Here is a 16371-nt window from a genome sequence, read left to right as displayed (position 1 = left end):
TCATGCCTTATTACAATAGAGGGAAGGGGTAATAAAGAGACTGGAAAATTAATTAAAAAATATACATTTCCTTCATGAAGATAACAACTGTGAACCCATAAAGGTAAATGAGTGACGTGCAAGGTAAAACTGAAGAACGCCAGTGGGAAGTCATCGGGTAAATAAAACAAGCAACCACAGGAAAACGTTGTCGGCCGCGGGCGACAGCGCAAGCAGTTTCTAAGGCAGCTGAATCCACACCCGGCTGCCCGACCCTCCACCTCACAACCCCCTCCCCGTCCGGCCAGCCCCCTCCCGCCACCGGAGCATGCGCGGGGCTGGGCCGGTATCGCCACCACCCCTGCTCCCCTCATAGCGGCGCTGCCGGGACTCGAGGGAGGCGTTGCCGCAAGTCTCCTCGCTGAGGGTCCCGACTAACAGCCATCGCTGCCTGGGCCGGAGGTAAAGGAGTGGCTAGGGCCTACTGTGAGGGTTTCCTTCCCTGCGGCCCGTTGTGTGAAGGCCCGGGGCCGCGACCCGTCCTCAGCGGCGGAGGGGGAGGGCTGTGAGCTCGGTGTCCGGGCATGGCGGAGCGGGAAGGTGAGGGAGGGGGGGCCGGTGCCGAGCCGGCTTCTTGCGGGGACAACGTTGTCCCCGCTCCCACCGGGAGCCCTCTGGTGCTCCTGTGGGGTGACCGCTCCCCGGAGCCGGGCGGGAGAAAAGTAGGGGTGGAGGGAGTTCGGTGCCGTGTGAGGGGCGCTACCTCCCCGGGGGGCTCCTCCATCGGCGGCCAGAGAGAACAGCCCAAGTAAGCGCCTGTGTGCCTGTGCCCGCATTCCCCCGCCGTCTCGGCCGTGAGGTTTGGGGGGGTCTTCTGATCTCTCTGTCGGCCAGACTCCGCGGTCATTGCGTCAGGGCCGTACTTGTCGGCCGGTTCCCGTAAGGAGGCTCGGATGTCTGTAACAACTTCTGCCTCTGAAAATACGGGCTAAGTGTTGCTAAATGATGCGATGTGCCTTTTCGGGCAAGCGAGCCCTGCTTTTTCAGAGCTGAAGCTCTGAAATGGAGGCAGCAGATTTCAGAGCTGAGTGTGCAATGAGAGCAGTTGCTCAGAGGCTAATTAGGAATGTTTCAGAAGGGAAACGCTGAGGTGTTAGTGGAGAATTCATCTTGCGAAACAGTTGTTCAGTTCCTGATATCTCAGTGTGACCTCCAGGTTGTTTTGTTCTAGATTTGCTCTAAAAATGAATTTTTGGGGTCGCAAGCTTATAAGGTGAAGTGTAAAGCTGGATCTGTGGCTTGTAATCTTTCTGTGGACACAGGCAGAAATACTTGTGAGTGCCATTGTTTGGTTTGGGTTTTTTTTTTTCTTCCCTCCTCCAGTACTGGCTGCTGGTACTTTGGGAGACAGTAAGCGCTATGGGCTGGCCAGAGTTGGGGTTCAGTTGGATCCCGTGCTGGGTTCAGCTCCATGCGTTTCCAACCTGGAGAGCCTGTTCGGAAGCCCGTCTCCTCCCAGCCACGCCACTGAGGGCAGTTTGGGATCACTCCTACCCGTAAGACTTCCTGCTGGCAGCCTCAGGGTGTCACGAGTGCTGCCTTTCCATGGGTCTCTGATCAGCAGCACGGCACTTCCCTTTAGCAAACAGGATCTGCTTAGTGGGACGTGGTGATGGGCACTGGCAGTTAGACTTTCCAGCCAAGGGCGTTGAGAGATGGGGAGAGGTCTTTACTACTGGGTTGTGCAAGTCGCCAGCTGGGTTATGGCTGTCCCTCCTGCCCCATGCTCTTCCTGTGGCTTTCACTTTTGCTTTCCTAAACATTTGCATTCCTCACAAGAAGTGAGGATATGGAAATGATCAAGGAAAACTGTTCTGATGTCAGTGTAGATTTTGAAAAGAAAAGGAGGTTATAGTGACTCATGTTTTGTGGTAGCCACTGCCAAGTTTCTAAAGTCATTAGAGTGCCTGCTGCAACTCTTTGTTTATACTGTGAATAATGTTGCACAGAAGTCATGGACAATTTCTTCCTGCAGTTACTGGCCATCCCTGGCAGTGGCAATTTCAAACTAAATACTGGTTGTTTTTTTTCTGTGGATCTTGCATTACCTAATGAAGGGTATTTGTGTTACAACTGCCTGTGTAGAAATTGAAAATACCATATACAAAAGTTATAAGATCACTGTATGCAGTTACAGTCGTGACGGTAGTTCTGGCTATTTAGTTGGGAAAACCAAAATCAGTGACTGGTGAGATTAAGATGAAGATCTAGCCCAGCAGCTGCTTGGTAGTAAGCTGAGGAAGGTGATTATCCCACTCTATTGTTCTTCATGAGACCCCACCTGGAGTACTCCATTCAGCTCTGGGATCCCCTACATCAGGAGGACACAGAACTGTTAGGGTGAGCCCAGAGCAGGGCATGAAGATGACTGGAGGGCTGGAGCATGTCTCCCCTGAAGACTGTCTGAGAGGGCTGGGGTTGTTTAGCCTGGAGAAGGCTATGGGGAGACCTTATTGCAACCACCCTTTGCCTAAAGGGAGCCTACAAGAAATCTGGAGAGGGACTTTTTACAAGGGCATTTAGTGACAAGACTGACAGAGGGTAGATTCTTCACTGTGAGGGTGGTGAGGCACTGGCACATGTTGCACAGAGAAGCTGTGGCTGCCCCATTCCTGGTAGTGCTAAAGGCCAGGTTGGATGGGGCTTTGAGCACCCTGGTCTAGTGGGAGGTGTCCCTGCCCATGGTTGGAACTAGATGATCTTTTAAGGTCCCTCCCAACCCAAACCATTTTATGATTCTATGATGAACACCTGGGTTTGTAAGCCCTCGGCTGGGGAGGAGGGGTGGCCAGGAAGGTTTTAAGGTGGCAAAATAAGCTGTTGGAATTGTCATCTTATGTGATCTGAGAACTAATGTTTGTTTAGCTTTGCTAATACTTTTCTACAGAAAGCACCATGTTCCTCTTTGTACACTAGAGGAAAGTTGAGGTTTCCAATCTGTGACAAACGTAATCGTGTGCAGAGTGAGACTGGTCTGTGGAGGAGATCCTAAGCTGGCAGAGTTGTAAACGTGCTGGGGTTCGTGGCGTGGAAGTTGGTCACTGGGATGAAGGACCCAACAGACCCTGTGCTGTGCTGTGTAGTTGTGCCTGTGTCTGAGATTGCCATCTGCAAACTGCTGCTCTTTTGTTCCTCATCGCCCTTCAACAAGGTGACTTCTTTGGGAGCACACAGTCCTTGGCCTGCCCTCTTTTTATGCCTGCAGGAAGCAGAACTTTGAACTAGTTTTACACGTGTGTGTTTAACTTATGAAGCTTCCAGGCTTCAAGTATGCTTAGTTTAGTTGCGACAATTAGTGAAAAATGTCAGTGGTAATTAAGTATTACAGCATAACTGGCCACGCACTCACAGTTTAGATATCTGTCACATCTAGGGCATGCTTTTTAGAAGTTTTAGTTGTAGTTTGACATGATACTGAAGCTGTTAGGCACTCTGCTGAACAAGTAGAAAAGCTGTTGATGAGCTTAGTGTAATATGAAGAGATGTTTGTTGTCTTACTGCACTATTACATTAGGCATGAGTGTGTGTAGATTTGTTTTGGTTTGTTTTTTTTTCCTTTCTATTAAGTTAATATCCGCACTTAGAGAATCAGTAGTAGAAGGCTTTATGCAGCGGTCACTTCTGGAGGGCGTGCTAAATCGTTGCATGAATAAGGACCTCTTGTTTGGATGGGAAAATGAATTCATGAACTTAAAGCTTTTAATAGTATTCTCATTAACTGTGTTCTCAGTGCTTTCTATAACTTGCAAAACTGTATCAAATGTCTCCTGTTTAGACTGTTTTTGTCTTCCCTCACCCTAGGCCCCCATCACCCCTTCCCCATTAAAATGTTCCCATATGTTGATGTGAAGTGTTTTATTACGGTTTTGAGAAGTTCAGCTGACTTCAGTGAGACTGTGTGTGAAGGAGCACTGTAAAACTGATTTCCTGAAGCCTCAGATGCCTGGCTCTAGAAGAGCTGGATGTCGGCATGGTTCTTTAGAGGATCACGTGAAGTGGGTTGCTTGTCTTTTTGCGCCCTGCAGTCCCCTCTCCCCCACCCTCCCCCCGCCTTGGCTTTTTTTTTGTTGGATTACTTCCTGATAAGTCCTCACAGGGCTTTCCCAGTATCACATGAGAGCCAGCCTGAAGCTCTGTGTTTTGTAATTCGCCACTGACTGAATCTTGCTGGTTTATGGTCTCCTGCTACAATTAATGTATTGCAAATGGACATGGGAAGCCAGTTCTCTTTAGTGGTTTCTTATTAGATGTCATGATTTAACCCCAGCTGGCAGCTAAGCACCACATAGCTGCTCACTCATCATTCCACCCCCCTGTGGGATAGGGGAGAGAATCAGAAGAGTAAAAGTGAGGAAACTCATGGATTGAAATAAAGACAGTTTAATGGGACAGAAAAGGAAGAAAATAATAATGATAATAAAAGAATTAGAATATACAGAATGAGTGGTGAGCAGTGCAGTTGCTCACCACTTGCCAGCTGATGCCCTGCCAGTTCCCAAACAGCACCCCCCTGGCTGGTTGTTCCCCCAGTTTATATACTAAGCATGATACTATGTAGTATAGAATATCCCTTTGGCCAGTTCAGGTCAGCCGTCCTTCCTCACAACTTCTTCCAGCCTTCTCACTGGCAGGGCATGTGATGCTGAAAATCCTTAATGTAAACACTATTTAACAATAATTAAAAACATCAGTGTGAGATCAACATTATTCTCATACTGAATTCAAAACACAGCACTGTACCAGCTATTAGGAAGAAAATTAACTGTATCTGAGTTACCAGTACACTGGAGTATTAGAACTGATGAAAATGTTTAGATACTTTGAGTAACAGAGTGATAGCTTTTGCAGTTGTATAAATTTTTTTTTCCTCTCAACCCTCATCATCACTGCCTCATGGCTTCATAAAGTCTGTCTTTGCAATACATCACGTGAAATGGTTTTCTCTGTATAGGCTTTCTCATCACTGAGACCTATGACAACATTAAGTATAGTAAACAAAGCCTACTAAGCAAAGGCTGTTACTGATAATAGATTAAATGGGTAGTCTTAATGGAATTTATCTGCAGCGCCAGGGATCTGTAGTGCTAAGACTTGCAGGTCATAGATCACTTGTTCATCACTGTCTGCTTCTTATTTTCTTTCTGAAGTTGTAATGCTCAGTAAATATCTCTGAGGGCTAACCTTGTTGTTTGTTTGCTTCCCTTTTTGTTTTGGCCTTCCCTCTACCCAGTGAGACTGCATCGAAATGTCTCTCTATCCTTCCCTGGAAGATCTAAAGGTGGACAAAGTTATTCAGGTATGATGGGCTTTCATAAGATGAGTTTTGATGGTAGTGATATAACTGTTGATATTTAATCCAGGGAAGGGGAGATTTATTGTAGGTGAGAGTTTTACTGTCACAGTCTAAAAGGGAAAAGACAAACTGTTTACTTTATAGCTTGATATAATATGATTAATGCTTACTTTACTACTGTTTAGTACATTTATTTTGTTTTGTATATTCATTTATAGTAATTTGCCTTTAATATGTTGATATGTTTGAGTGGAGTTGTTTTTTTTAAAGTATATATACTTGGTCTTAAGTAGACATAGTCTTGAACTTTGGCTCTGATGTGATGAATTTGTGTTGACGGAATTAATAAACCTACTGTGTCTTACTCTTGGTGTCCAAATCTGTGGCAGAAAGTCTTCATGCTCAGTTGGGCACACAAAAAGAGCAGTGACTCAGACTCGTCCTCTGGTTATTGGTGGTGACCACTTCTTACAATACTTCCAGGATTATTGTGTCTGTATGGAACACTTTATGTATAAGAATATTGGCAGCTTTATTAGGATGAGGATGGGAACATCTGTGAAACAGAATAATGAAAATAATCTTAATGAATAAAAGCTCCATAAGAAATTCCACGTGAATGTGTTTTATGAGGAGTTTGCTTTCTTCAGCATTGCACCTAGCTTGCATTTTTCTTTCCTAACTTAAACTGGATTTCCTCCCAGTTTAAACAACAGCAGGGAGTTATACTGGATTTTAGGGTGGCTGCTACTTCTGTCCTTGTTCTTCTCATGGGGAAGCAGTCAAGCAAGCTGCATAGAAGAGCTTACTAACCTGTGCTGTCCCAGAGTGGATTGCCTCAGTCTGACCTATGTTTGTATGTGTGGTGTGGGACTTTTGAAGTTCTGCTCTGTTGGGATTTCTCATTGTTATATCTGCCCACACCATTCTTCTTATCTTACGAAAGTTCTTTATCTACATTCAGGTAATGCTGAAGTAGAAGGCGTAAAAAAAAAAAGTACCCTGGAGCCATGAATGTGCTCCTTCAGCCTTTTACTGACGATCTGCTAGAGTTCATAGATTGCAGTTTAAAATTGTGGTAAATATAATAATTAAGCCATTACAGTTACACTGATATTTTTCCTGGTGTTATACAATAATTTGGGTTGGAAGGACCCCTAAAGGTTATCTAGTCCAACCCCCCTGCAATGTGTGGGGACATCTTGAACTAGGTCAGGTTGCCCAGAACCACATCTAGCCTGGCCTTACATATTTCCAGGAACACCATTCCGGACAACCTGTTCCATGTTTCACCATTCCAAAATTTCCTTCCATGTATCCCATCTGAATCTACTGTTTTGTAGTTTAAAGCCATTATCCTTTGTCCTATCACATTAGCCCTGCTAAAAAGTTTGCCCCCATTTATAAGCCCCTTTTAGGTACTGGAAGGCTGCTGTAATGTTTCTCCAATGCCTTCTCCAAGTTCCTGTGTGATGTACTCTAGGTTACCCTGCTCTTGCAGGGGGGTTGGACTACATGATCTTTTGAGGTCCCTTCCAACCCTTGGGATTCTGTGAACTGTCCCAACTCTCAGCCTGTCCTCATAGGAGAGGTGCTGTAACCCTCTAATAGTCTTTGTGGCCTTATCTGGACTTGCTCCCTCCTGTGTTTGGTGCCCCAGAGCTGAATAGTACTGCAGGTGAGGTCTGATGAGAATAAAAGGGGAGAATTGCCTACCTTGACCTGTTGGCCACATCAGGCAGCAAAAGCTGAATTATTTACCTCTCCCCAAAAGTGCTTTATAAAAATGCCTCTTTTAATACATTTGAGAGCACTCTAGAAGAAAAGGGGGTGGAGCAGAATAGAATAGTTAGAGTTGAAAGGGACCTTAAGATCGTCTAGTTCGAACCACCCTGCCCGAGGCAGGGACACCTCACACTAACCTGTGTTGCCCAGACTCTGTCCAGCCTGGCCTTGAAGACTGCCAGGGACAGAGCATTCACTGCCTCCCTAGGCAACCCATTCCAGTGCCTCACCACCCTCACAGTAAAGAACTTCTTTATATCCAGTCTAAACTTCCCCTGTTTAAGTTTGAACCTGTCACCCCTTGTCCTACCAGTACAGACGCTAATGAAGAGTCCCTGCCCAGCATCCTTATAGGCCCCTTTCAGGTACTAAAAGTCAAAGTCTGTATCCACAAAAGTGAGTGAGATTAAAATGACTGCTAGTTAAAACAGACAGGCTTGGTACATTAAATATTCTAGCTTGTTCTTTTTTGTCCAGCATTTCAGTTGGAGGCTATTCTTCTAAATACATTTGACATTCCTAAATAGAGTCATTCTTGCTCTGAAACATTTTTCTAAAAACAACTTCCTGGAGAGTGCAGGACTATGAAGTCTTCTATTTTTAAGCATGATTTCCTTAAAAACATTAAGTAATTTGACCGTCATGTTATGCTAGATGATTTATATGTCCTGTTCTGCGTAATCTTTGTGTATTTAGCAATTTCCCTCCCACCTTTGACATTCAATCTCAGGAAAGCTACTGGAATAGCTATTTCCATCTCACTTAATGGGCAGTGTTTTTCACTGGTCATGATTATACAAGGCCAAAAAAGTAGTAGCTGAGGTATTGAGAAGGAAAGAAACTGGCTTGCCTTGTATGGTCTGTTCTGTTTGTGAGTCAGTAAACAATACAGAAATCAAGCTTAGTGTGTATACTGTAGTGGCAACTTCTGTAGGAAAAAAAAGTGATCTTAGAAGGTCCATTTCTTTCAGAAGGTATTAAAGTAGTAGCATTGGATTGTGTGGAACTTGCAGCCTGTAATGGACTATGGCAGAAGTCATGAATAATGTTTGTATATGGTGAAGTGGTAAAGCTACGGCTATTCAGGTAAAAAAAGTAATTGCAAAGCACTGTCAAAGGTCATACCTTAAATTTTAAAGTTCTAAAGCTTTGTCAGCCAAGTTTAATGTATCTTTTAAGGCTCTTTAACTTGCTTAATAACAAAAATGGAACAGGTTGATAGTAAAGCTTTTCTGTATTATTTAGTAGCCTTGTCTCTGAGGAAGATATCTCAGATCTACCAAAGTAGTTTTATGCTACTACAGCATATTGTCTTGAAGTTCTGTATTTGAAAGAAAGATTTGTTTAGAACTTCAAGATGATTAATAATGTGCATGTATGAGAAAAAATAAATAACTTAATTTCCTGTCTGCACAATAAAGATTTTGTAGATTATTCCCCCCACCCCCTGTACAAGATAATATGAGTTTCTTTGCTTTTAGGCTCAGACTGCCTTTTCTTCAAATCCAGCCAATCCAGCAATCTTGTCTGAAGCTTCTGCTCCTGTTCCTCATGATGGAGGTAAGCTCATGTGCTCTAGTATCCTAATGTTGCAGATAGTTGTTATGAAATCCCAGTGTTAACAAAACAGTCAAAAATGCCTATTAATATGTAGTCCTGTTTACAAAGGGTGAGACCATGCCTCTTGGAAATGCCAGTATCCATCTTTGTAAGGTGCTAGAGGAGTCAAAATCAGTGTTTGTGTATAAAAGGAAGTTTTGACCAAGACTAGCTCTTCTCCCACCTTTTTGAAACCTTTTCAAAGTGAGCCTGATGTAACAAGGTTTGCTGTTGGTACCATTTTAACTCTTGCTTTAATTGCTATTTATCACATGTCTGTCTGTAAACTTTATTGGGCAGCATGCTTCTGCCTTTCCTCTTCATATAATCTTAATTAGGAGCAGACAGGCACAAATCTATGTCAGCAGTGAAGGGCCAAGGAAGCTGGAACTTAATCTTGTCAACATTAGTTTCCAGCAGATTTTGGGATCAAATGTCTGGTCTGTAATCCATCAAACCTAAAGCTGAATGACTTGTACCCTTTTCTCCCATGTACTTCTACAAAGGTGGGCAAGTATGTTTTAGGTCTGAGCTCTGGGTTAGTAAGTTACACTTGGTCTAAAAAGTCTAAAGTCTCTAACTAGCATGATCAGCAGCAGTGCTGGAACAGCTGCCAGGAATACTGGTGAATAGGATATTAAAGCTTGGTAGATATAACTTTGTCTGTCATTACCCTCTGGATGCTGGTGACTTTAAGGCAGGAGTTTGTATGGCTCACCAGAGAGCTGCCTGTTGTAGTTCCTTCTGGGACTAGATACTTAGCTGGCCTAACTTCACCAGATCTGAGTTCACTTCAGCAACCTTCTGGAGGTTCAGAAGGTGGCTGTATTATTAGACAGGATGAGGAACCAAAAAGTTTCAGCTTCAGTTCCCTTCTTGGCAGTATTCTTCCTGCTGTCCAGAATTTTAATTCTCCTGCAGTTTCTGTGTGTGCTGGCAAAATGCCATCATTTTGATGTCAGCTTTGCATGGATTGCTCAGGAGTTGTGTGTGGCTGAAGAGTGATTAGTTGCTCAATATATCCCAAAAAAGGAAGGCCTACTCCATCTATTGGATGTGCCAAATCTGCTGGGAATCCCTTTGTGCTAGCAGAGGCAGGAGAATACTCAACATCAAGAGCTTTTGGATGTTGTTCTGCTGTTTGGAGGTCACTATTTTGAATGAGAATGTAATACTGCAAGTAAAGATGCATCCTGTATTGTGGTCTTTGTTGAGAAATAAGAGATCAAGTAGCTGCAGAAATGTTGTGCATCATTAGTTGTGTATAATTTTAGGGGCTTGAAAACACACGCAAAAGTAGAAGAAATGTTAATTAAAATCTTACTAATCAATATTGGTGAAATTATAATTGCATTTATACTGAAATTCACCTTGCAATGATGTTTGTTCCTTCCCAGAAAAGTTATTTTCCATTTCTGGTCAAATGTGGATTCTTAAAGTTTTATGCATGTACCCATAAATGAACACTAGAAACTGAAGCTTTGTGAACTGTGGAGCCTGCTTGCTTCCAGGGCTGTCCCTTGCAACACCTAGCTTCCCAAGCAGTCTTTTCTGTCCCCAGCAGTTCTGTGAGAACAGAAGATGGGCTCTTAAGATTCCTCTGAACTGCCTCTTGCTAAATGGCACCACTTAATCACCTGTGGAATCTTAAGAGCAATATCAAGCTTATTTCCAGAATGCTTCCACTCAAGGTCTGACAAGTCTGTTGGTTTAACATCCGTTCCTCCCGCTCCCTGCACCCCACTCCTCTCTGGTGTAGAGAAATCTCCTGCTGGATGTTTTAAGCCATGTGACTTTTCTGAACTGGGCAGAATAACAGTCATAATTGAAGTGGGTCTGCCATCTTAATTTTCAAATTAAATGTTATTTCAAGTCTCGTGTTATTGTAATTGTACATGTGAAAGTAGTAACCACTTGTTCTGTTAAATCAACAATTGTACTGACTTTTGTTCTGTTTTCCTTCTATAGGCTTGTACCCTAGATTGTATCCAGAACTTTCTCAGTATATGGGCCTGAGCCTCAATGAGGAAGAGGTGCAGAGAAATTTTCCAGTGGCAGCAGCTGCTCAGCCACAGGGTGTAGGTACCAGTCAAGTATGTTTTAGAAAGCAAAAGTATAAAGACAATATGCATAGCTAGTGTTCTAGAGACCAGACTATTTGTCTTAAGTAGCATACACAACTGATAAATAAATTGTTTTAAGTAATAGTGCCTATTTTAATCTGTTCTTAAAACTAAGCAGTAAATTTCCAGTGTTGGGGAGAGGGGCAAAGGGCTGGTGTTGTGACTGTGTTTTGTTGGGTTTGTTTTTATTTTTTTTAATATAACTTCATCTGAATTGATGTATAACTATTTTAAGAAGCTGAAACTAAGTTGTCTGGCTATTTTCTTTTAATCAGCAACTGGTAACACGACCTTCTACTAATTACATGGTAGCTCCAGTGACTGGAAATGATATTGGAATTCGCAGAGCAGAAATTAAGCAAGGCATCCGTGAAGTCATCTTATGTAAAGATCAAGATGGCAAAATTGGACTTCGCCTGAAGTCAGTTGACAATGTAAGTACAGAAGTTTGTTTTTTGCTTGTAAAGACCTTACTGCAGGTTTAAATTAGTAGCGAAGTAAGTGTATGGTCACAAAATTGACTTCTACTTGTAATTTTATTTTTTTACTTCAGAATATGATATTGTCCTTCAGAGCAGCTGTGATACTTGTTAGCAGTTCAAGACTTCTTGTCTCTAGCTTTGTGGAAACACTGGGTAGTGCTTCAAGTTCAGCAGTGTGCAGAGAACTGCCAATGGCTTAGAAGTAGTTTGTCTTTTATTAATTCTTGCAGCAGGTTGCTGTAAGGAGTAGTTATGAAGTAGGATTGTTTCCCTTGATGTGAACATAGCTGCAAGAAGACCCTTAACAGCTTCTGTGTTTCAGCACTTTTGGATTCTCAGCATGGAAGACATTATTCTGTTCTTCCCACAGTATTGTCTGCAGTTTTCCTGGATATACTTTACTTGGTTTTTAGGGGTAATTTGTCTAGGAATAACTTTTTAATGCCTTGTTTTCTTATGTGAGGTGCTAACAAATCAAAATTGGTAAAAATTTGAATACTAATGTGGTTGTGAAAGAAGGAAAATCTGCTATAGAGTTCCTAGCATTGCTGATCTGTTTCTTCAGCTATATGTAGACTCTGAAGTCTGGTAAAAGAATTATTAGTTAAATGCATAAGGAGATACACAAATTTACCAGTAGTCTGTCTTGATCCAGTTTTTCAGATTTCTTCTTAGAACAGTATTTACCCCCTCAACTAAGGCTTTAATGTTATGCTTGTTTCTTTAATGTCTAGAGATCTAGACAGAACAGATTTGCCTATTTCTGAACTTCATTCTAGCATTAATTATCTGTCAGTCCCTTAAAACCACCTAGAAACAAACTGACCTTTCAAAAGCTACCACTTAAAGAGAGGTAGTTACCAAGTGTTTCTGTCCGGTTAGTATTACACAGAGAATGGGAAGAGTCACAGGACTGTGTATTCTGTCACTGGTCTTCAGCCTTAAGGAAGAACTTCTGTGTTTTATTTTTTTATTTATTTTCATTTATTTTATTTTTTCCCCTTTTATAGGGTATATTTGTCCAGTTAGTTCAGGCAAACTCTCCAGCATCCCTTGCTGGTCTGCGGTTTGGGGACCAAGTTCTGCAGATCAATAGTGAAAACTGTGCAGGATGGAGTTCTGACAAAGCACATAAAGTTCTGAAACAGGCTTCTGGAGAAAGGATTTCAATGATCATTCGGGACAGGTAAAGCTAGCTGCAGATATGGATTGTCATCATCTGTCTTGGGGTAATTCTGTGGGGTTTGGGTCTCCCTTTGCTTGAGCAGGACTGCAGGCATAACACAATCTGTTTGTCCGTGTACTTCAATAGTAAAGATCCTAAGAGATGTTCCCTTTTGTGGAGAACAGACCAAGTAGTTGTCAACTCACAAACTTCCCATGCATGCTTGCATGGGTGTGCATGATGGGGCATAAAATTTTTCCAGGTAAACTAAGAAGCCACAGAACAAATCAGGTTTAAACTCTGAATTCAAGAGTTATATGCTTTCTTGACTTCTGCTTATACTAGTTGAAAAAGCAGTAAGAGATGGTGCCAAAATATTTGCTGTATTAGTGAATACATCTGCATTTTGTACAGTGGTAGTTTTCTTTGAACTCTTGCTTATATATGAATTAAAGCCAGTTTCACTAAAAAGTGTGCTTGACGAATCAATACAGACTTTTAATTACATTAACTAATGATTCACTAGCTTTCTAAGACACAATTTTAAAGTTTGTGTGTAGAACAGTAGAAATATTGTTGGGGAAGTCTCGTACTCCAAAATCCTGTGGCCTACTACAGCAGTTTGAATTGCCTGTTCTGTTTTATCTACCTTGCAGTGTTTGTAGAGAAAACTTAGTTTTTAGTGGGCATTGGTGGTTTTGTTTGGTGATTGTGGGTGGGTGGATGTTGTATGGGTTTTCTGTGTTGTTATTATTAATCCAGGTGGTGGATTTCCTTGTAAAACAGGGAAGACATGTAAGGTTTATAAACAAGTATATATTAATATAACAAAATTAACAAAATGAAGTTAAACCCAACTACTTTTCATTGTAGGTAATGTTATGAGTCTCTTAGATCTTTGTAAGTCAAAAATGTTGATATAGTATGTGTGGTTCTTTCTGTGGCTTAAGACACTTAAAACATGGTTTTGCATTTTAAATGTCTTGTAGGCCTTTTGAACGGATTATTACTATGCATAAGGACAGTACAGGGCATGTTGGTTTCATATTCAAGAATGGAAAAATAACCTCAATAGTGAAGGACAGTTCTGCTGCAAGAAATGGACTCCTTACAGAACACAACATCTGTGAAATTAATGGCCAGAATGTAATTGGATTGAAGGTAAAATAAATAGTATGCTGTGGGTTTGGATAGCTGTGAGCCTTTTGTGTGCATATAGTAATTGTTTGCAGAGGATTGTAATATGTTGTTTAGTGGTCATAAAATAAGAAAGTAAGTCATGAGAGATAATTTCACTTGATTGGAGAGACATAAATGTTTTGTGGCTTCTCTGCAGTTTTGTAGCTGTAGGCAGGGTAAGTCATTCCCTTCCTTTGCCTCTCCATTTCCAACACTCAGATTTTACCTTTAGTCTAACATAGCTGGCAAAAAACTTAAGCTTCTTCCTGCCAGCCTGCATTAAACTCTAGTAGGAATTCTGTGTATAATGTCTATATCCCTTCTCCCGTCATTTTATGAAAGATACTGATAACCAAACATGCAGAAAAGGTATTGCAGTTTGGGTGATGTGCCCTGAAGGTTAAATACTCCAAGAAGTTGTGGGTCTCTTAAGCTGCATGAAATGTGTATAGGAAAGCTCTTGAACTGCTGCTTTGTTAGTCAGCTTGGGTAATGTTGCTCATATAACTTTTTGTTTAATAACAGGACCCCCAGATTGCAGACATCTTGGCAACAGCTGGAAATGTAGTGACCATTACAGTCATGCCTTCCAGTATTTATGACTATATAATAAAGAGGTAGGTAATAAACAATGCAGCTATGGTGGTGTTAGAATCAGGTTGACAGTGACTGATCTTTGTACTTGTGATAAGATCTAATTACAAACTTACCATGAAGGCTTGAATGGGGCAGGGGAAGCACTAAGCTGATGTTGTAGTCAAGCCACCACGTTTTGGTTCTGTTTTTAAACTATTCAGATGTAAGCGATGCTCCTTTGCCTTCCCTTCTCTTGAAAAACCCTTTTCTAAAGGTAATCTGACTATACTTGAATTTCCAAGAACTTCACAGTACATGGATAACACAAGTATTGGTTACCTTGAAACTAAAATATTGTTTCGAGTGCAACAAATTCTGGTGAACATTGTTCTTGGGAATAATAGTAATTCCCATAATAATTCTTTCTAATCTGCTGGCAGCAGAGGTTTTCTACAACTAAGTCTCTCCTGCAAAAACGTTTTTGAAGTTACTAGAGATTAATAATGCTTCATGTATAATTTAGGGATGTGGCTTTTGTCTCCATTCTCCCCGCCCCCTAGGTACGCTCTTCCTAAAAAATGGAGTTTGGTCTAACAGCCACCTTTGCTCCTGCCCTCCTTTCCTTGTGTTTGTGGTACTCTTCTGCTTGCACACATGCCCACATCCTAAAAGATGTTGGTGATGCACCTCGGTTAGTAATAAACCCATTTTGTTTTATGGGATTTTCTTCTATGACCCTCTCTTCTGTGGGTGCAGCTTGTTGCAGCTTTCGGTAGCAACATACTTTTAGGAACAGTGGAGGAAAAGGGCAACTTCATCATTCCCAGCCCTTTAATACAATTTAAAAGATAGTGATCAGAAGCTTTAGTGGTCTTTCACATTTTTCTCTTAAAACTGAATGCCTTTCCCTTTTCTTTAGGATGGCAACTAGCATTATGAAAAGCCTGATGGATCACTCCGTTCCTGAAGTTTAAACTTACATCATGTATGTTTGCGTGTACATATACATAATGATGATTCCACAAAACTTGGGCTACTATACTCAGTGATTTCTCTCTTCTGCACATGAGCCTTTCTGGAGGCTAAGAGAAGATATGCTGCATTGAGCACTTGCATCTATAATGGCTGGGAATGTTACAGTTCAACATATCGTTTTATATTCACAAACTGTAAAACTTGTAGCCTTACATGCTTGACAAATGTGAAATTCCAATTGTTATGACTTCTTTTCGTAGGTCTTTTATTTAGCTTAGTACTATTATAAGCCATTGCAGCTAAAGGAACCAGATGTCACTTGCAAAGTTACTTCTTGTTATCTGAGACAATGCTGTGCTTTGTATGTCTAAGACAAATGAGTATTTTTACTGCTTTCTGTTTGCAAGAGTAGATTTGAAATAGCTTTTTAGAAATATGGCTGGTACTAGTTAATCTTTTTGTTCTGGTAAATACTGTTTACATGAGAATGCCAGCTAAGCTGAATATAGCTAAAGGCATCATTCAGTAAGTAAGCGTATTAAATAAAAGTAGTGTACAGCTATTCTGTTACTTGTTATACAAATTGTAACTAATATGCTTATCTCTCGCCTTAACCATGTTCTTAAGGATTCAGAAATAACCAAATAAATGACTGAAACTTTAGGTACTCTGTGTGTGTACTTAAGATGAGCTAAGACAGGCTTGTTTTGTCGAGGTCGGTTTCATCCAACAACAAAGACAAGATAGGACAGAGCTTAAAAATCCATTCTAAATGATCTTACTGCCTATAGTGTTGAAATGTTTTGAAGGGTAAATCTAGGATACTTTAGACAAGATGCTTAATTCCCTTTTTTCACTTTAATAGCTGGAATAGCAGCCTGCCTGTTCTACAACATGTACAAACTGTATAGTTGTATTTTTCATTTCAAATTGTTTGCAGCTTGCTGAGTGTGCTGGGTCTGGTTGGGATGGAGTTCACTTTCTTTACAGCAGCTGGTACGGTGCTGTGTTTGTGAGCTGTGACTAAGTGTTGATAATGCACTCATATTTTTCCTATTGCTGAGCAGCACTTGAAGGGTGTCAAGGCCTTCCCTTCTTGCTCTGTCCCCTGTCCCAGTGAGTAGGATGGGGTGGTCAAGAGGCTGAGGGGGAACA

At 41.5% G+C, this 16371-nt stretch overlaps 1 protein-coding gene across 1 annotated transcript; it reads left to right on the top strand.

Moving 5' to 3' along the window:
- Positions 1-306: 306 nt before the first annotated feature.
- SDCBP (syndecan binding protein) lies at positions 307-15879 on the top strand. Its single transcript, XM_005152523.3, has 9 exons — positions 307-441; positions 5270-5335; positions 8599-8677; positions 10685-10794; positions 11115-11273; positions 12332-12507; positions 13476-13647; positions 14191-14282; positions 15161-15879. Exons 2-9 carry the CDS (start codon positions 5285-5287, stop codon positions 15213-15215), a joined length of 894 nt encoding a protein of 297 aa, XP_005152580.1. The 5' UTR covers positions 307-441; positions 5270-5284; the 3' UTR covers positions 15216-15879.
- The last annotated feature ends 492 nt before the right edge of the window (positions 15880-16371 follow it).

Source organism: Melopsittacus undulatus, chromosome 1 (genome assembly GCF_012275295.1).
Source record: "Melopsittacus undulatus isolate bMelUnd1 chromosome 1, bMelUnd1.mat.Z, whole genome shotgun sequence".
In the NCBI taxonomy this organism is placed as follows: domain Eukaryota; kingdom Metazoa; phylum Chordata; class Aves; order Psittaciformes; family Psittaculidae; genus Melopsittacus; species Melopsittacus undulatus.
The sequence above is the reverse complement of the archived record's forward strand: the minus strand, read 5'-3'. Positions and strand labels throughout refer to the sequence as shown.